The following is a 20,979-nucleotide window of genomic DNA, read 5'->3' as shown; positions in this document are numbered from 1 at the left end:
ACCCGCGACAGCCCGGCTTGTTTACCTGTAGCTGCTACTGCTAGTTTGACCCCGGATGTTGATAACAGCCAACCCCGGACTCAGAGGGGAATAGCACTCGCGTATCATGAAAAAATATTAGTGAAATTAACTAGTTTCGTGGCAGATAATGCGTTATATAGAGGCTGTGTGTCGCATTATATGGATATATCGGCGCTACACTGGATCTAATTTCGTCCGAACAACTTCAAATGACACCAAAGTTATCTGGGTGAGTAAATGATCATATATTTTGCTAGAAATAAGGTCCAGGTTGTAAAAAACGGTAGTTATCCTTTAAGGCTCAGCCCAAGTGCCGTGCCGTGAAAGGGTGCCGTCACTGGGACCTGACCTATCACCACAGACAACACGGCTGTGGTGCCAACTCAAAAGCGGGGAACAAAGACGTGAAAGACAAACATTACAGCTGGTTTATCCTTTACAGTATCTGTTTAATTGGTCCAGGTGAATGTCACCTCCCATTTGGACTACTGCAACTCCCTCGCAAAAGCCACTTTATCTGCCATCAGACCTCTGTAGCTAATCCATAATGCTGCTGCCCGCCTAATATTCAACCAAGTTTTCTCTGTTGACTACACTAGTAATCTGTGCTGCTCAAATCCACTTCAAGAGTAACCGATAGGAAATTGGAGCAAAGTGCTCTTTCCATCCTCTAAGCCATGATCAGAGGACCCTGTGGTCGCCCATCTAGGCTCTTCTCTGATCTGGCTCACTGTTCATTGTACTCCGCAGACTACATCTCAACAACCCTTGCCAACATGCTTTTACTTTTTTGTTTAAACACTAACAATTTTGGATGATATCTAGGTCTTTTTCCTATGTGGTATTAATGCACTTGTTGTAAAACCACTCAAAATAATTAAATGTGGACTACATTAACTTTCTGACTGAAACTAAGGTGCCATGTTTGCTGTGATGGTTTATCAAGCACGAGGTGGTTTGAACATGGTTTTATAATGTAAAAACTAATAAGAGTACTTTCTTGCAAAAGCAGGAAAATTATTTGATATATCCAAATATGTTGGCCGAGCAAGGAAAATATTGTATTTAAAGGAAAAGAAGAAACAAAATGACATTAAAAATATAAGAAATAAATACACTGGTATCGTTTAAGTTGAGGAACTGTACAGCACATATTCGGCAACTACTGACATGTTGGTAGGTTATATTTACCTGATGCTCTAACTCACACAGGTAATATCCAGGCTTTCTGTGTGCCAAAATGTATTTTGTACATTATATCATCTGCAAGAATTTAATCAATGATGGGGTGCAGTGTGTTCTTTACTTCAAACCTTCACTCAAAACAAGACACTGACAGAACAAACAACATCTTCAATTGGACAAGCCTGCAGCATGTAGTCAGTGTTAACGGCTGCAGCAAACCAGGACACAGAGGGGCCTTGAAGTAGCGGTACAGCATATTTAAAGAAAATACAAGCAAAATTATCACATCCATGATTTTTAGATGATAACTGAGCTGCATGTAGTGATGATAACAATTAATAATTTAAAGACTGGAAGGACAAGGAATTTTGAGGAATCAATAAAAAGCTATAAATAAACGGTGATGTTTGTTTAAATGTATATTTGATAAATGTAATCAACAGATCAATGTACCAATACTGTTGTGTATGCTGTAGTTTTTATGTTTGATTTTTTGCACCACAATTGAGTGACAATTTACAGCACCATTACACATTATTTCTGCTAAGTTAAACAATAATTTAAGGTGAAATCAGTGGCATGGTTCTCAAAATAGAGCTGTTGAAGTCAAAATTACATTTAAAAGCTAGTTTCGGCAGGTATTTGTTAAGCAACGCCATCACAATTTCACAATATCATGAATCTGTGGTTGCTTTAGTTACTGGCGTTGTGAAGAACACAAATTTATACATATTTATACAAGCTGTGATCTCGAACGCAACCTTTGAGGCATGTACTGTATGTGATTAATGACTACTTACATTGATCTCAGTGATGGCAATGTCAACCACGCTACCCACAACAATTAAGGCATCAAACGTGTTCCATGCATCAGCAAAATAGTTCTGCAAGCACAAGCGACAAAGACACACAGAAAACAAGAGAGAGAGACAACAGAGCAAGAAAGAAAAGGAAGGAGAGGTAAAAAAAAAAAAAAAAAGAGAAGAGAATTATGAAAGATAGTAAAAGGAAAACATCAAAATGTTGTGATTTGATATAAGAGAGTGAGGTTGAAAGTCAAAATTCTTCCTGCCACTGAGTCTGTGAAAAAACTAACTTGTTAAATTTAGAAAAATCATTTAAACTTAACTATTCAATATTAACTATTTGTAATTGATCTTCTAGTTCAAAAGTATTGTTTTTACTCTCACTGATGCAGTGGCAGGCTGAAAGAAATGGCCACCATAGACCTAAAACTAAACAGTTTCACAAGACCAAATCGTTTTGTAACAGTGGCTTATTGTAATGTATACGTTGGCATTTAACACTGTTTAGTTGCAGACGCAGGTTTGGACATTTTTCTCGTCCATCAGCATGTATTTGGTCTATGGTGCTCATCTCCAGTCCAGTTTCAACAGACTTGCTTCATGAAACTGGCTCAAGCCAAACTAAAAACATAACCCAAAATTCAGACAGGAAGGAAGGGAAGGAGGAAAGATGTGAAGGAAGGAAAAAAGGAGAGTGGCTGCAGCACTAAGACAGCAGGGAGAGGGAATGACAGAGTTGTACATACTGACGTCTTTCTACCTGGCTGAGTATGATGTCGACTACACTGCCAATCACCACCAGAGCATCGAAGACGTTCCAGGCGTCCCCGACATAGCCCTGAATGTGGCAGCATGCGCAGCCAGCAGGAGGAGAGGGGGAGGCAGGAGAGGAGGGGGATGCAGGGAAGTATAAGAGGTAGGGAGGTTACGGTGAGTAGTAATGGAGGGTGATGATGAGGAATAAATGGAAGAGGAGTCACAGCCAGTGGGCAAAGAGCCCAAGAGGGGAGGTAAGAGGGACAGGAAGAGTGTATGAGGGCTGGGTTAAAAGGAAAAGGGGAGTGTTCTCAGATAAAAACTCAAAAATATTAATCTTTTTAGGGATTAAATATAAAAGAGAACTCTAAACAAGATAATGTAAGGACCTGATGGTGGTTTTGTATATATGTGCATATTATGAGAGGAGGGGAGAGGAGAGGAGAGGAGAGGAGAGGAGAGGAGAGGAGAGGAGAGGACTTACTCTGGGTTTAAAGGCGATGAGTTTGAGAATCATCTCCACTGTGAAAACCCCAGTGAAGACCATGTTGAGGATGTCCATGGCATAGTTAAACAGATGAGACTGACCATGGTGCTGGAAAGAGACATGCAGACAACTGATCAGAAATGTGAAACAAATTAAGTGTATTAAATATTATTAAATAATACAGGTTCTGTATCATAAGTAGTATATAACATAAGTACACCAGCTCTTTAGGCTCCGATAAATGATTATTTACACAATATTAATGGTTATTTATTTATGGTTGGTGAGGAAAGATTGACTTGCTGGTCTATGTCAATTTTACCTAAAGGACTAAATGAAGAGCACTCACCTGAATGGCCAGACACAGGGTGTTGAGGATGATTAGGACGAACATGACATACTCAAAGCCTGTGGAGTTGACCACATACCAGAACTTGTACTGGTAGGGGTTTTTGGGGATGTAGCGCCGCAGAGGACGAGCTTTCAGAGCATATTCCACACATTGACGCTGCAGTGGTGGGGAGTGTAAGTGGGGGAATGTAGGAAACAGACAAACAGATTCATGAGCAGGTGTTTGCACCAATCACAGATACGGTAGATGTTTCATTAGATTTGAGCACAAATAAACTGCGACTATATCTATTTCTACTATCAGTTATATGAAAGAAAGATGCATCATTATGTAGCCAGATCCATTTAGATAAGATCAACAAATATCCTAGCCCAGCACACATATTCTTCTGTGGAACGCCCACATCATCATTTAAAATGAAGACATTTTTCCTACTCAATTTAAAATGTTCAATAAAAGCACCAATACACTGCAACATTGTCCCCAAAAGCCTCCTCCTACCTGGTTCTTGTCCAGCTCGCAGTTCTTGTACTCCTTCTCCCCCTGCTCTTGAAAGGTGACGATAACGAAACCGACAAAGATGTTCATCATGAAGAAAGCGATGATGATGATGTAGATGATGAAGAAGATGGAGATCTCGATGCGGTAGTTGTAGATTGGGCCCATGTTCTCTTTGTTAGAGTCGATTGCTTTGTACAGCAGCCTGCAGAGGGACACAAAAACACACAAAATAAAGACTATGACCAGAAATGATTCATGTTAACTCAAAGATACAGGGTGTACTTTAAGCAGTATGCACACAAATGCTTCCTCAAGTCCACATTCATGCACACAAAATAGTCTAATTCTAGCCTTAATAGACTTACAGATACAGATACAGATACGGATACACAGGTCTGGCTGTATGTCTGTAACCTAAGTTAGACAGTTTCATTTATCAAATAAATGCTGATATTACTTGAGGTTCAATTTCATTTTAACAGTCGTGAACTTTAGGCTTTCTGTGTGCTTTCTTTTCCTATTATTGCCTTTTCTACACTGTATTGCTTTTTAGACACCAAATTGATCTTAATCTGTTTTCTTTTAAAATCTGATGTTATTGTCACTTCAGTTTTATTCCGCTGCCTTTGTGAACCACTTTGTTACATGGCTTTTGAAGTGAAAAGTAAGATTGTTATTATTGTTATCATACTGTAAACACCTCCAATGCAAAACAGCACTTACGTGGGCCATCCTTCAAAGGTGGAGACAGTAAAAAGAGCCATCATGGCCATGAGGACGTTGTCAAAGTTGTAATCACTGTTGTACCAGATCCTCTCCTTCACCATGGGCAGTGCCGCATCACCGTTGTTGTAGAGAATGTAGGTACCTCTGTGATTTAAAGATTAAATATTAACTACATACACACACAGACACACACACACACACATACAGATGCACTCATTCAGACCACTTTCTAAAGCTGGAAACCATTAAGAATATAAAAAACTCACCTGCACTCCTCTGGGCTGGACTTGGCGTCATCAGTGCAGCGATAAAACTTCCCCTTTGTTAGAGGAAAAAAAATAGTGAAAGTCAGAGGTGCTCTTAGCTTAAATCCTTCTACTTCTGTTAAGCTATTTGTTGTTTTACACTAGAAGAGCCTGTTGATTTGGTTTTGTCCCTAACAGCCTTTATCACCACTTCATTGTACCTTGAAGAGCTGCACTCCAATACAAGCGAACATGAACTGCAGCAGTGTGGTGACGATCATGATGTTGCCGATGGTCCTGATGGCCACAAACACACACTGGACCACATGCTGCAGACGACACAGTTTTACACCATTAGTAGGAATACACAGTACTGTATCATAAGATATAACATATACAAACAGATGCATCATGTTTAGTAATTGCTATTCTGACCTTCAGACCCTTGGCTCTGTTGATGGCCCTGAGCGGACGCAGGACTCTCAAAACACGGAGAATCTTCACCACTGAGATAGCAGAGGACCTGCAGAGGACAGAAAAGTCAAAGAAAAGGACACGTTGTCATAGAGGTGTTCCTTTAAGACTTGTCAATAACAGAGCAAAGAGCAATGTCTATTCATTGTGGCAAAAATACAACATAGTTGCTCAATGTTACACTTCAACTAAAACATTGGAAAACAAATAAATCATACGTACTGAATGCCGAAGGAGACCAGAGACACACCGACAACCAGCAGGTCTAAAAGATTGAAGTAGTTTCTACAGAACGCCCCTTTATGTAGGAACGCTCCAAACGCTGTCATCTGGACAGAGAAGAGACGGAGTTAGAGAAACAGTCAGGACTAAAGACGACACATCTGCCATCACACACATGCAGGAGGGCCGCAATGGGATTTAAATGAATGATTATTATTTCAATGATCTGTTCCTCTACAGTGTCAATTTTCAGAAAACATTTTGTTGAATTTTTGTATTTCCTCTTACATTCATATTGATTTTGCATTTCAAACCTGAGTGCTCATGACAACAATGTAATTTGATTAGCAGTTTCCCAGCTGATGGTCCAGCATAAAAATCAGCCTGTTATGTTAATTATGTAATGTAATTATGTTACTTAGAGCAAGCACACACAGAAACAGATAAGTACTTCAAATATTGTTGCAATAATAGTTTCAAGCAATATTTCTATATATGTTTGGCTCAATATTTTAGGTAATATTGACAATGTAAGTCTGGATTGGCTCACAAAAGCACCTTTAAAAACACTTATTATATATTGTGTATATTGTGGTCAGAGACCCATAGCCAGGACTTCTCATACACACTCATAGACAGATCATAAAGAATGCAAAATGTTCAGACAAGACATAGGAGACATTATCTAAAAGCTACTACACTAATTTCCGGTGCAGGTTAAGCTGGTGAATGTATTATAAACACTTTCCATGAAACAGGTCCTTTAATCTTCTCCTGATCAAATTGTTGGCTTAAGCTATAATACACGAGATTTACCTGATGCAGGCATGCAGCGAGCAAATGGGTAAGGCAAAGGATTTCACTTTAACATCAAAAATAATACAACTGTTTTTGGTTTTTGAGGATTTTTTCAAGCACATTCTTTGGACGTGCATTAGCCAAAACAGACAAGGAAAGGGCTACATCTGTGTGTACGGTATGCAATCAAGCAGTAGGATGTAAAGCTTGATGTTCAAGTTCATCTCTCCACAGTCCAGAACATTTTAGATTTAACAAATATCCTTCTAATTAAAAATCAAAACATTTTTGTTTAAAAAAAGTATTATTGTTGGTGAGAAGTTTCAAAATGCCACCAGAGTCAGAGTGCCAAATCAGCAAAAAAGAGAAAAAACTGTAATATTTGAGAACAAGTAGTTGTACTCTGGAGAGCCACTGGTCCATAAACAGGTCGAGGATGAAAAGGGGAGGTGGGCCGTGATGGAAAAGTGACTGACAGACAAAAAAAATAAAAATATCTGACGTAAACGCATGATCTCCATGTTGACGGATTGGCGCCATGATAACAGGACAAGCAGGCGGCCATTTTGAACAAAAAATATAGAGACAAAAAATGAGGGGAAGGAGGACGTGTGCAGCAAGCTTGGAAGTGGTGGGTTGTTGCAGTGGCAGCGCATCGTTTACCTTAATAAGGATCTCAAATGTAAACATACTAGTGAAGACATAGTCTGCATAGCCTAGGATCTGAGGAGGCAATCAGAGTGACATAAGCACGCAGGGTTACTGAAGCTCTACTCAGCACAGCACCACACAGCACAAAGGTCATTTACCTTCAACAGGATCTCAACAGTAAAGATTGCGGTGAAAGCATAGTCAAAATAACCAAGTATCTGCAAGAGGCAATGCACAAGTTCAAGTCATCAAGTCATTCCAGGATATCAGCACAGTCAGATACAGTAAATTGATACAGTAAGAGTCAAAACACATGAACAATGACTACAGCTAGGGATCGACCGATATGACTGTATCATGCCAATTATCAGTTATCAAGGAGATCGATAACTAGTATTTGGAACCAAAATACAAATCTTAGAAACTTAATCAGTGATGGAATTTAACTAAATATATTATACTCAAACACTCTACTGTACAATTTAAATAACAAAATAAACAATTTTGAGGTACTTGTACTTTACTTGAGTATGTCCATTTTCTGCTACTTTACACTTCCACCCCATTACATTTTGGAGGCAATTATTTATTATAATTAGTTATTAATTACTTTACAGAGTCAGATCATTAGCTTATTTTATTGGCAATCCAAAAAAACCAAAAAACCCTGATTCTGATAATGGACAAATCAGAAAGTCAGCATCGGAAAAATGCTGAATATTGGCTCTGATAATGGGCCAGGCTGATAATCGGTCGACCCCTAACTACTACAGTAGCACATTAACGCTGTATGAGGCAAGATTTTGATATAAAAACAGTGTTATTGGTGTAACAAAGAAAATAGTTTGCATTTCATAAATTAAGAGCAGCAAGTCTTCTGAGAAAAGGATTAAAAATTCAAAAGTGAAATAAAACCCTCCTAAATCTCTTTCACATCGCTGAGCAATAACTGAAACCTAGCTAGAAAAGTTCAATCTTTTGTCTACAGTTAGCGCCTCAATTGTGTTGTCAGTAGTTTGCCATTATATTCTATCATTTCTAGGTAATAAATTCATCCTTAAAAGGCATTTTAAAATACAGTGTCAAGTGCTAAAGTAGGTAAGCAAGTAAGAGAGCATGTGTGTGAGTTTAAGGAAAAAAAATCCACCCAAAATAACTACCGTTGGTCCCACATATTAGTAAATATTCTTAACTTCGCAGCATAAAAATGCTGCCCGTGTACTGTGTGTTTCTATGTAACTGTGGCAGGTAGTTTAATTGTGTGTTATTTGATTGTCATTAGCCAAATCATTAGCACACATTTGGACTCTAATTACTGTACATTTATGATGGCTCTGTTCTGTTCACATGTCCCAGTAAGTCATGACAGTGTGAAAGATGAAAAATACCAAGACCCTGAAACTGAATTAATTAAATGGAATTTGGCCATCATTTATTTATTTATTTACACCTTTTTGCCTACTGTGACATGTCAAAATGTCTTCTAAAGCCTTCAAAAGACTAATGAGCTACGGTGAGACGAATCAACCCTCCAAATACGATGCTTGCCTTTAAGGACAGTTAAAGTCTACAGTCCCAGTGCGGGTTACGTACGATATTGCGAGCAGAGAAGTTGCGTATTGGGTCCTCAGCAGCCAGAGAGACAGAGCTGAGCATGATGAAGACCAGGATGAGGTTGGTGAAGATCTGATGGTTGATCAGCTTATGGCAGAATACACGAATCCTGCGGCAGAAAATAACACAAAGAAGAAGAGATTAAGACAGAAAGAGAAAAAAAAAGTAGAGTGAAACTAAGCACATAGACTGGTTCCTATGCCTCAATACTGATATCATTGAACAGCATGAGACTCTGTCTGAGACTCACGGGTTGGTGCTGCTGAAGATGAAGAAGGCGCTGCCCACTGGGATGGGCGGAATCTTCTCTTTGATGGTGAGTTCAGACAGCCTCTGAGGACGGGGTCCTAACGGGACTTCTGGGAGCTCTTCATTATTGTCTTCGTCATCACAGACTAAGAGACAGTAGGTGGTGATGATTAACATTCATGTCTACTGTGAAATGTACTGATTTATCTTTGAATTTAGTTTTAATGGTCTGTCAAGTTTATCGTAGTACCTTGCTGAATCATACATAATTTCTTCTACATAATCGCTCTGACTGATCTCATCTAATGGATGGTGATAGTATTACATCTGCATAATTACTGATATGTTTATATCTTTTTACTGTACAGCATACATTGAGCGCTATAACAATGTGTGCAGCAAACGGATTATTTCTTCCTCACTTTTACCTGGAGAGTCGAGGGCAGGGTACAACTCTTTGTCTTCCTCAAGCAAGGTCTCTGTTGGCACCTACACACAGTGATCGGGTTTAGCATTATAAAAATCAGAAAGATGGCTGCGATTTGTTACGTTCCGTTAATAATGAAAGTTGATTTATGATTTATTTAAAATCTCTTACCTTGGTCTCTCCGTCCTTGTTCTCCATTATTTCAACTCTCTTTTCTGTGCCGGCATCCCTGATAAAGACATTAAACAGGAAGTAACCAACAAGGCAGAAGGCTATTTCCTTCTGCCAACAGAAAGTGCTCGTGACAAATGTGACAAAAGTCTACAAAAACAATTAAACAATAAAATGTGTAATGTTGAGTTGTGCTAAGCTGTACTTGGCACTATTCTTCCTCTTCTTGGCCTCTTCCTCCTCCTTCTGTGCTGTGTTGAGGCTCTCAGCGTCTGCCAGGTTGTCAACAGCGATGGCCAAGAAGACGTTTAGCAGGATGTCTGGTCATGTGATTTAAGGGGAAAACACTGTCCAATAAAAAGACCCAACTGGCTCTATATTAAAACCAGGCAAGTCTGAAAATGTGGATTTTTCTTTGTCTGTGAACCATGTAAGACAAGTGTGTGAGCATGTGTGTGTGTTTGTGTTTGCGGCCAGTAGGATACAGTTTCCACAGATGAAGAGGATGATGAAGTAAATACAGACCACCATTCCAGAGGAGGCCGGACCGCCGTACGCCATGATGCCGTCATACATCACTGTATTCCAGTCTTCTCCTGTCAAGATCTGGCAAACACAATACACAGTGGAAGCCACTTCAATCATTTAACCTACGACTGACAAGATCGATGTGATCACAAATAATCTTACATAAAAGACTAATTATGTCAACACTTCATGTTAAGGTCCTCATATTAGGTGTAGTAAATACGTACTAAGGACCTTATCAATGCGTTTGTAATGTAATAAGAAACTCATATGGCTCATTAACATTCTTAAGAAGTCTGTAAACAGTAACCACGTTTCTTATAACGTCTTCTAATCACACAATAAACATGTTTATGATGCTTTTATTAACACTGATATAGTCTCATTGATACATTATAATGTCACCTGCATCTTATCAGGATCTGCCTTAAATGGTATTAACATTAAATTATTATTATATCATTATTAAAAGTGACATGACCGAATCAAAGTGCATTTATCAATCAACACACCCTCAGGTTTGTGCTGCTGCACACACATGAACCAAAATAGTCAGTACGCTTGGACGCTAGATGTTGCACGATTCAAATAGGACCCAGTGATTTCTTGGTCAGATGGTTGAAATGTCGGTTTTAAAACCTCACAGCCTGCGCTGTGTTGTTGAGTAGAACTGTTGATGTTGTTGCCAGAAAAAAATACAAAACTTGGATTGTACAGAGGTCTGTGTAAACACTTCTATGATTAAGTGTTTATAGAATTATTAGAAGATTTGAAAATTCAATAAATTACTTTTTAAAATTCCCAAACAATGACCTACTTTTATTTATTCATTGAACAGAGATTTAGATTATTATTTTGTATGTTGAATTAGTTTAGGCCTTTTTTGTTCTATATCCAAATTATGTGAATAAAACCTCACCTGGAACACAGTGAGCAGGGCCTGAGGGAAGTTATCAAACGTGCTCCTTTTGGTCACAGTCTCGTCAAAGTTAAACTTGCCCCCAAAAAGCTGCATGCCCAGCAGGGAGAAGATAATGATGAAGAGGAAGAGCAGCAGCAACAGGGAGGCAATGGACTTCATGGAGTTGAGCAGAGAGGCCACCAGGTTACTAAGAGACGCCCAATGACTGGAGAGGAAAATAATTAAAGCAAGTGAACACCGCATGCCTAACACACACACAACTATGAAGGTAATGAGAGGCAAATATGGAAATTATAATACTATTTGGACAAGACATGAAGCCCGTATTCAGCACAGGCAACCTCAGGTGTAATTTAGTTTGTTTGTTATTATTTCTCAGACAGCACCTTTATTAGATATCACCAGTACCACTAAAACTCAGGGTGCCCCTCAGCTAGCTGTTCGAACTGTGACAGTGACAGCAGCCCCTTGATGATAAAATAATATCACAGACATCTAAATCTGTGCTACATCACGTTTAGACATCCAATAACGAAACAGGTACACACAACTTGCTAACACATGTTATAAACTCTTCTACAAAGTACAATGGGGAGGTTTTCTGGATTGGATAATAGGGTGTGCGTCGTGTCAGTCAGAGACCGGACTTCTAATGTAACATGTATTTAGTTTTGTCTTTGAAAATTATTTGTGCTTTTTTAACAACAGCAGATTTCAACGGCGTCCCTGACCTATCAATAAGCCTACATGTATACGTTTTATCTTCTCGATTAAGTATTTCTATTGATAGCAAAGGATGCAACTTTTGGGTGAGTCTTGCTATGGTCATGGCTTGCTTATTGCACAAGTCTTAATAGTGCTAAAAGCTCGAAAACCAATGCCCATCCAATCTAATTAAAACGTGTTTTTCCTATTTCATTTACAAGAATGAAACATCTAAGTCATCTTTATTGCATCCAGCAAACACACACGACTTTCTATTGCTCACCGTGTGACCTTGAAGATCCTAAGGAGTCGTACACAGCGGAAAACAGAGATGCCCAGCGGAGACATGATGGCCAGCTCCACCAGGATGGTCTCTATGATGCCTCCACACACCACGAAGCAGTCAAAGCGATTAAACAGAGACACAAAGTAGGCCTGCAGCCCCAAACTGTACATCTTCACAAGCATCTCCAAGGTGAACATCGCCAGCAGAACTTTGTTGGCTGCATCTGGAGAGCAGAGGACTTACTTTAGGAACAACCTATCAAAAATCTCAAAGTTGAACAAAGTAAAAAAAACTGACCTGTATGTTTTTCAATCAAAGGGAACATAATAGAGCTAAATAGATACCCTGTACTTCAGTCAGCCAGTCTGGCTGGTTGTAGTGCTCGGAGGCGATGGTGAGTGTGTTGAGGAACACCAAGATGATGACCAGCCAGTAAAACGTCACTGATTTCACGGCTGCACGACACTTCCTTCGACAGAAACGGTTCCAGCGTCGCCACTGACGACTGACAAACAAATAAATCCACTTTAGAATCAATAGTCAGGATCAAACAGCTGTGTTCAGAAGAATTAAGCTCATGTAAGACATGATGAGCGACAATGAAAACAATGGACAATGGAAAATAGTATAGAAGTTTTGGAATTAACTCCTCTGACTTTGTACTTCATGTATGTATAACATTTTATTTCTCACATATACAGTTACACATGTGGTGACATAAAATGAAAGCAATATCAATATGATGAGGTGAGGTGAGTTAACAGGGGAATAAACACAATGATGAAACTGTAGCCAGATCAGGAAAAAGAAACAAAACATTACAGAAATTGGATCAACTAAAACAAATTGGATGAACACATTGGGTGTCCGGTCAAAGTCAAACACGAGGTAAGAATGAACCATGCAAGATAAATTTAATGGAAATGAATGGAGATGGCAACAACCATGCAGTGTCATACAGCACCAAGGTACTAACCTGCACTTTGACTTAGTAATTTTTTGACTGGGGAGAATAAAAGATGAGGCAACTTTAAATAAAGAGCAGCAACATTTGTACTCTGTCACAGTCTGAATATGTAAAAGAGCCACTGTGTCCGTCAACTGTCCTCCATCAGGTCTATCGTAGGACGTCAACCTCTTTTATCAGATTATCATAGTAATAATACTGTCACACTCACCACAGGGGTCCACAGCAGGGTGATTTGTCCTCCACTCCAGTGTGATTATCTGTGTTCACCGACTCGGTCTCACTCGTGGGTATGCTCGCTGTAGTGTCATACACATATACACACACACACACACACACACACACACACACACACACACACACACACACAAGTTAACAGAGAGGTTTCAGACATCAAATTGTGTCTTGATGGATAAAAGGTTTCCCCATTTAATTTTACATTATGATGCATTTTGCTATTGACACACATGCATTTTTGGTTTGGCTTGGTTCCAGGGTGATGAAATGTGTTTTAAGTCGAATGTCAGAAATAATTCTGTAATCTGCCGTATAGAGAATCACGCATAAGACTGAAACTATTGCAGGATGATTACAACCTTTAAGTTTACAAAAAGCTCATATTTTTAGGTTTTAGCCATTTATTAAAGAAATGGCTCTCCAATTGTACCTTTTCAGCTTGAGTGTCAGCAGAAATGTTTGTTTTCTTTCATGTGTCACATAACTTATAGGCCAAGCCAAACCGTCAGAAAACAAACACAAGAAATGCAGGTGTAAATAGAAAATGCTGAGGTGACTCCTTCTCAGAGTTCAATGTTAATGAAAGGAAATTCTGCCAGGTTTTTTAAGTACAGTACATTCTGGGTCTCAAACACTGATTATATCCAATTTGTGATGGACCCCTGGATCTCTGAGTTGCACCATGTGAAACCAACCGTCCTGTTTTGTGAGCACTGCAAAATGATGACTTTGAAGGTTTCTGCATAGATCAAGTCACGGTGAGTACAAGCTGCCAGACCTGAGTCAAATTGGACTTTGTCAATAATGCTTATAATTTTTTTTTAAACTCATTAATCAATTGGAAACACAAACAGACTACACTTGTGTTGATCTTTTTCAATACTGATTACATTGGACATTTGACCAGACTGTTTGGTCTAGGCCTGTATGCTGCAACAAGTATTAGTTACAAAGTCAGAGGATCACAACATACAGTATATTTGAAATCATATCTAGTACATGCATAAAATATTGTCTTTACTATTGGAAAATGAAAGGAATACACAATGATTGTGATTAGATGAGGGATATGAACACAAATACTGAGATTAACTGAAAACACTTGTAAACACATGTATTTGTATACATTACTATACATTACAAGGCATGTCAGGATGTCATATTATATAATATAATATTTTAATATAATAAACACCAGTACATTTTGAAGGAAAAAAAAAATCCTGGTCAAAACGTCAAGTAAAACATTTCTTGTGGCAAAGAACAGACCAGAAATTCACACAGACTTGCATGATTTACTTTAGACTTTGTCAACCTAAAATGTATTATTAATCTTGATACTAGGCCTTCTATTTATGTATAGTAACAGTAGTGTGCATCAAAATTAAATCAAAGAAAATGTTTTGAATTCAAAGTCACATATGCCACTTTAGTTGCTTTCTGATAAGATGTTGCTTGTCGGTAAACATCAGCCTTTCATCTGCTCTACAGTACAATGTGTTGATTCATTTCACACACACTATTTTTCTGGTGGGGAACAATGTGATGCAAAGGAGTTCAGAGATGATGGATGATAAGGTGTACATGTGCGTGTTTGATGAAATGAATTTGCTTAGATATGGAAACAACAACACAGGGCATGCAAACGCAAAAGCAAAAATAAAAGCGGAGGCAATGCACATGCAGGCTACAGAGGAAACCTCCAGGACAAAGATGAACTCTTGAATGTGTGCAAACACACACGCAAACACACACACAAACACACACACACACACACACACACACACACACACACACGCACACTCCCAGAAACTCATGCACACACAAACACATTTACCCTGTGTCTCTGTGGACTGGGTGAACCAGCCAAACTTCCCTTTCTTCTTCTCAGTGAGGTCAGCCAGCGTGACCCCTTGGTGTTACCAACATGCAGTTCACACAGCCAGACAGCAGAGGAAGCAGTGAGTCAGTACACAGCAGAACAACGTACGGCAAGAGACAGCTGCAATACCAACTACAGTACAGACACAGTTACCATGTCCAGTTCACTGTCATTTAACAGAAGAAATCTGCTAACTACAGCATGATATAGGCATGTAGTAGACAAAAAATAATAAATGATATATCGGCCTGGACGATATGTTTTAGCTTATGGCAGATATACCAATACTGGCATTTTTGTTAGTCGACAAAGAAATTGCTGCACAGAAATGCTAATCATATGTCTGAGGTAGTCTTGAGAAGGTGTCATCCTTAGTTTGTCCACCAGAGATCATTGACTGTAAAACGTCCTGCTTAATACATACATCTTGGTCATAATTCTTCCTAATTCATAAAAATGATCCAAACTCAATTCTTAACAATAGCAGTCTGAAAAATCCTTAACTCGTCTTGGCTTTATTTTAGGTTTATGATTTCTGGACAAAGTAACTATTAATACAGTATTAAGAGGAAAGGGTTAGCAACAAACACAACTTAAGTAAGAAAACAGAAGATAAAAGGCAGAGAACTGTTGGCAGGAAGAGAGAAAGATATGAAGAAACGAAAGGAAGAAAAAGGAGACAGAGGGAAAAAAAACTAATGTTAGCAGCAATCTACAGACAGTTTTTACAAGGCACACGGACACTGCAAGGAATCAAGGAGAGAAAGTTAGTGTGTTGTACCGGGTATCTAGTCTAATACGGCAGAGGTTAAAGCAGGGTGATTACTGACTGCACTGTGAAAGGTTTTAAGGCACTGTAGCAGTATTAAGAAGAGAGGCAAGGCTGCAAGACTTATTCACACACTTTCAATATAACTTACAAACAGACACATTCTTTCAAAGTAGTAGATGGATTTCAAATGATTTACAACCACATTTCAGTCCCCGTACAATCAAAATGGACAATGGTCTGGATATTATCATTAATTAAACTTCAAGACTTCAGTTCAAGCATTCATTTATAGGGGGAAATTATTTTATGGATTCTGTACCACAAATACATTTCATCATATCAAAGAAGGGGGGACTGGTTGGCAGTCTGTCACTGGGCAAATAGACAAAGGCATTCACACTCCATTCAAATCCACACACCTGACTTCACAGAAACCCGAGCAGGCCCGGGTCCGGGGGGAAAAGCATATTTGCACACACACCAACCTCGCTTGGAGGTGACACCATATTTTTAAACCACTTATCAAAAATTACGAAATAGAAATGACGGATATAAAGTAATAAAAGATGTTAACAAAGCTGATTATGTTTACTGTTTTAAGTAATGTTTTTTGGTAGGAACAATATTCAAAATGCTGTCTAATAATAACTATTTAATTCATCAGATAAACATATCAGTGTGATGGAGAGGGATGGACCGTATCAAATTTGCATAATTTGTTTTCTCTGGCTTGAAGGCACGTCAAAGTGATATACAGATATACATTGCCTTAACAGTTGTGAAGCTGTCAGGACAGACAGAAACAGCGAGCGACAATGATGAAGACAGCCCTGCTGAGCATCCTGGCTGCCTCAGGAAAGTACAATTTCAATTATTAAGGCTGCTGTATACTAAAGTGCATTGTTTACTGATCTATACAAAGAAAAGAGGATTGTATGATGTGTTTTTCAACCATTTTGCGGAGCCGAGCTGTTCATAGTTTTTAAAACAGTTACACTTGTGGGCGAGGTATGACCAGGGATAGGCTGTAAAACAATACATCTCACCATATTCAAATGTTCTCCATTACTATTATTGCAAAGGTAAAATTTCACATAACACACAATCCTCTACAACACCGCTATTTTAATACAAAATGTAATCAATATGCATGTTTTTTACTACAGTGCTGTGCACAGTCTTCTCTCATGCTCAACGTCAGTACCATTTGATTTATGCTCTAAAGAACATGACCGAAGCACTGAAATACTGCAGAGAACAATACACAGACCTGGCTACGATAGAAAACATGGAGGATGTGAAGGCTGTGAAAGACTTGGTCCTGTTACGTAGGATTCGCCTCTCTGGGGTAAATTCTCCATCCATTTCCATAATGTGTTTGTCTTTCATATCAAAGCCATTTTTAACGATTATATGAGAGATGGGTGACAGGAAATGTAAATGTTTTACTCCTTCATTATGTGAACTGCACTGCTGCACTCTTCTGCACTCACAGAGCACCTAAAGGGCAGTCCTGACAATGACTGTTTTAGTAAATCAGGCTGCAACTGGAAGAAAACTCTCATTAAATATAGCTCTTTGGGTTTGTGGGACTTAAGCTATAGCAGAAAGTAATACTAATACACACTAAAACATACTAATTATAAGGCTTAGGCACACCACCCCAGCCGAATAAATCAAAAATCAAGGGGGAGAGAACAAAACTAAGTGACTTTTCCTTGATCGAATGGTTGCAGTGGATCCTCAGTGAACTATTTTAGCAAGTTTTGTCTTTAGGCCTTTTGGGTTCTGTTTATTTATTATCTGCTCAAAATTTTCAACTTTTTTGTACACAGATATGGTAATAATGAAAAAAAAATGTTTTTAAAAAAGACCAGATAGATAGATTTTGAAAGTATCCAACCTCCAAGTATTTCATAATGATTGATTATTAAGAATATATTTGATGTATAGATTACTGTTGGGTTGTAAAGACAATTTCAACAAATCTAACAAAAAATGCTTCCAAAATACATCACCTATCCTCGCTTTAATCATATATATCACTAAACTAGTAAACAACGGCAAAATGTTATTTGCAAACACAAGATTTAAAAATGTGATCGATCCCACAAACCACCACCAATAAACAGTAATTAATATCAATTTTGCACGCTGTAGTTTTCTCAGTTCATTTTCTCACGCTGATTAAAATGGTATCATGTATATTATGGCTAAAAACAAATAAAAAAAATATTGCTTTCAGTCTGTCTGGATAGGGCTGTACGATGATATCAACAGCTGGAGATGGTCACTGACAGATGGAAAATTCTACAAAGATGGGGAGAGAGAGTACAGGAATTGGTATCCTGGAAACCCAAAAAATAAAGGAGGTGTCGAACACTGCGTACAGACAGGTTCACTTGGAAATTGGAGCACTACAAGCTGTAAAAAAGAAAACTTGGCAGTCTGCTTTCATGCCAGAGGTGAGAAATCTCCTACTTCTTATGTAGCTTGAATGTAAAGTTTCTGTTCTAGTTTATAGCAGTTTCTCTCACTAACTCATCCACGTGTCATCTCTTTTTCTCTTTGACATTTTAGTATATTGTTTTATCTTGCCATGTCACTGATAACACTGATGCCTATCACCATCTCTTCGCTAATTTTTGTAGATTTAGCTAACACCAGACCTATTTGATTTGCTCAGCCAATTTGAGATATAGGTGGTGTTACAGAGATCTACTGTAGGTTTCAACTTTATGCTCAGACTTAATATAAGAAACATAATAAAACAGGTTTATAGGGTGTTGAATAAATCTAAGGAAGATATTTGTATATACAAAAGCAAAAATATGTGTACTATCTCTGAATGCGCGGATTCTAAGGACACTTTTATGTGTTACATGTAATAAGAACACAACAAAATACTCTTAGCAACATTTCATGTGATAACAATGTCTTAAATAATAACTTTAACAAATGGATGAATTTATTGATCTGGTTCTTCATATCTTAATGGATTTGTCATTGCACAAATACTGCCACCGATGAGGGCTGGATGGCAAACTAATGTATATGTATTGTGTTTCAACACAGCATTCCACCTGTCTTTATTCAGGGCAAAATAAAAAATTGGTCCTGATTAACACCACCATGACATGGACTGTGGCTCAAAACCACTGCAGAAGGTACTACACCGACCTGGCCAGTGTGAGAAATGAGGCAGAAAACAGCCAGATAACAAATCTGATTAGTAAAGGACAAAGAGTCTGGATCGGTCTTTTCAGAGACAGCTGGAAGTGGTCAGATGGAAGTAGCTCCTCATTTAGGTTCTGGGCACACAACCAGCCTGATAACCACTTCAAAAATGAGACTTGTGTATCAGCAGACCTGCAGGAATCCGGCAAATGGGCGGACCTAAAGTGCAATCAGGAGAGAGCGTTTGTTTGTCACAAGGGTGAGTGTTAATAGAATGATTCCATTATTAGATGTAGATTTAGGTTCTTCTCTGTATGTCAAATTTTATTGTACTTATTGTATGAATTCTTGAGTAATGTGTGACACAGTGACTTTGACCTCTAACCTTTGGCCCCGAAATTTCAATCAGTTCATCCTTGAGTCATAGTGGACATTTGTACCAAATTTCAATGCGTGATAATGTGTGGCAATGAGATATGCATTCACAGGAATGGGGCCTCCGTCCATGCTGTAGCTGTCATAAAATTGCCTAAAAACAACAAATTAGGGGAAAAATTACATCCAAATATATAGTGTTTATATAGTGCGGAGATTAATAACCAACAGCAAAATAGACAGATTCAACGTGCACAGTATAACTAAGTTAAGGTTTGATTACACCATTTAACCACCACATTTGGTCTTTCATTATTCAAAGTGTTGAAATCTGAAAGAATGGGTATTATTATATTGTAACTGACAATGCTTGCTTGTCTTTTTGTGTGTTTTTGTTGCTGTTCGACAAAAGTCTTGCCCGGTACAAAGCAAAGGATAAGAGTGAGGTTGGTGAGAAAGGACTCTCCTCTGGATTTGAATGACCCTGTTGTGATGGAGGTTCTCTTAAAGAAGGTAATTCACATCTTTGAAAATGTATATAGAAATAGAAAACAAAATGATTTATACTGTACAATAAGGCTGACACGCAGTGTGAGACTTTTATGTCACAATCATTAAAAACAGGCTTTTAAGACTATCGAAGACTATCGGATATGAGCAAGTGAGACACATGCAGTTGAATATAAAAATACAAATACCTAAAATAGAGCTGCCAGGAAGGGTAACTGAGAAAGGATGTAGGATTCGTTCAAGTGAGAGATCGTCTCTGAGGGAAGTTCTAGAAAGTAAAATCTTTTTTGTATCTCAGCTCGAACAGAGGATGAAAGATGAAGCAATGACTGAGGACATCACACTGAGCTGGATGAAGCAGTCGGATGGAAAGGTCTTCCACAAGGAAGGAGAGGAGACAACGAGAGAAGGAGAAAGGAAGATGAAGGAGAAATGCGCTTACAAAAACGACGAGCTTTAGTGTTAAGCAGTGAATTTTGTCCATCTACTTTCATACAATTCATATTTTTTTCATTTGTCCTTAAAATGAGCAATGTTTTGTTTAAAAAATATTCTGTTGTCTGCCTATAATTTGCATTGATAAGTTGTACAAATAATTATCATATGTTTTGAATATTGTTTTATGCTGTTTTTAGATTAAAATTAAACAACTTGTGTGAAATTTTGCATCACCCTGGTTCAGATCAGAGATTGGTTGTCCTATTGATTGGCTGCCAAACGTCAGGAAGGCGGGTCTTATCTAACATGAGCCTGTCAGGTGCAGATGCTAAAGAGAGAGGAATGAGGAAGAGAGAGGTGGAGGGAAACATAAAAGTGTGATGGACGACAAATAACAACTCCTGCATCGCCTTCATTATCAATTAATATATTTTTAGTTCATTAAATGGTCTGAGAAAAGTTTAAAGAGGTATATTGTGAGAAAAGATTTCAGAA

General features: G+C 38.4%; 2 protein-coding genes across 5 annotated transcripts in view; one reads left to right on the top strand and one right to left on the bottom strand.

The window, feature by feature from the left end:
* The window catches only part of cacna1db (calcium channel, voltage-dependent, L type, alpha 1D subunit, b), a 90,516-nt gene that overhangs the window by 20,923 nt on the left and 48,614 nt on the right, over positions 1–20,979 (bottom strand). The window contains exons 10-32 of one of the 4 annotated variants that reach the window (XM_084366584.1): positions 13,305–13,392; positions 13,103–13,129; positions 12,471–12,631; positions 12,124–12,349; positions 11,133–11,340; positions 10,171–10,291; positions 9,891–10,005; positions 9,686–9,743; positions 9,510–9,576; positions 9,089–9,233; positions 8,818–8,947; positions 7,383–7,442; positions 7,237–7,296; positions 5,776–5,882; positions 5,515–5,602; positions 5,301–5,408; positions 5,101–5,153; positions 4,832–4,978; positions 4,109–4,310; positions 3,605–3,763; positions 3,253–3,363; positions 2,773–2,850; positions 2,007–2,090 (exon numbers count right to left, since the gene is read on the bottom strand). In XM_084366584.1, coding sequence (XP_084222710.1) covers positions 2,007–2,090; positions 2,773–2,850; positions 3,253–3,363; positions 3,605–3,763; positions 4,109–4,310; positions 4,832–4,978; positions 5,101–5,153; positions 5,301–5,408; positions 5,515–5,602; positions 5,776–5,882; positions 7,237–7,296; positions 7,383–7,442; positions 8,818–8,947; positions 9,089–9,233; positions 9,510–9,576; positions 9,686–9,743; positions 9,891–10,005; positions 10,171–10,291; positions 11,133–11,340; positions 12,124–12,349; positions 12,471–12,631; positions 13,103–13,129; positions 13,305–13,392 — 2,603 coding nt within the window. The remainder of the gene's footprint in view (positions 1–2,006; positions 2,091–2,772; positions 2,851–3,252; positions 3,364–3,604; positions 3,764–4,108; positions 4,311–4,831; positions 4,979–5,100; positions 5,154–5,300; positions 5,409–5,514; positions 5,603–5,775; positions 5,883–7,236; positions 7,297–7,382; positions 7,443–8,817; positions 8,948–9,088; positions 9,234–9,509; positions 9,577–9,685; positions 9,744–9,890; positions 10,006–10,170; positions 10,292–11,132; positions 11,341–12,123; positions 12,350–12,470; positions 12,632–13,102; positions 13,130–13,304; positions 13,393–20,979) is intronic. The other 3 variants (XM_084366585.1, XM_084366586.1, XM_084366587.1) reach the window with 3 other exon arrangements.
* Positions 15,258–20,506, top strand: LOC311264706 (uncharacterized protein; the record flags this gene model as incomplete). The annotated part of the gene is made up of 5 exons (XM_084365797.1): positions 15,258–15,291; positions 17,151–17,312; positions 19,082–19,420; positions 19,949–20,049; positions 20,345–20,506. The coding sequence occupies 5 exons, from the start codon at positions 15,258–15,260 to the stop codon at positions 20,504–20,506; spliced, it is 798 nt and encodes a 265-aa protein (XP_084221923.1).

The sequence above is a fragment of the Pagrus pagrus genome (assembly GCF_965226575.1).
Source record: "Pagrus pagrus genome assembly, chromosome: 11".
In the NCBI taxonomy this organism is placed as follows: domain Eukaryota; kingdom Metazoa; phylum Chordata; class Actinopteri; order Spariformes; family Sparidae; genus Pagrus; species Pagrus pagrus.
The sequence above is the reverse complement of the archived record's forward strand: the minus strand, read 5'-3'. Positions and strand labels throughout refer to the sequence as shown.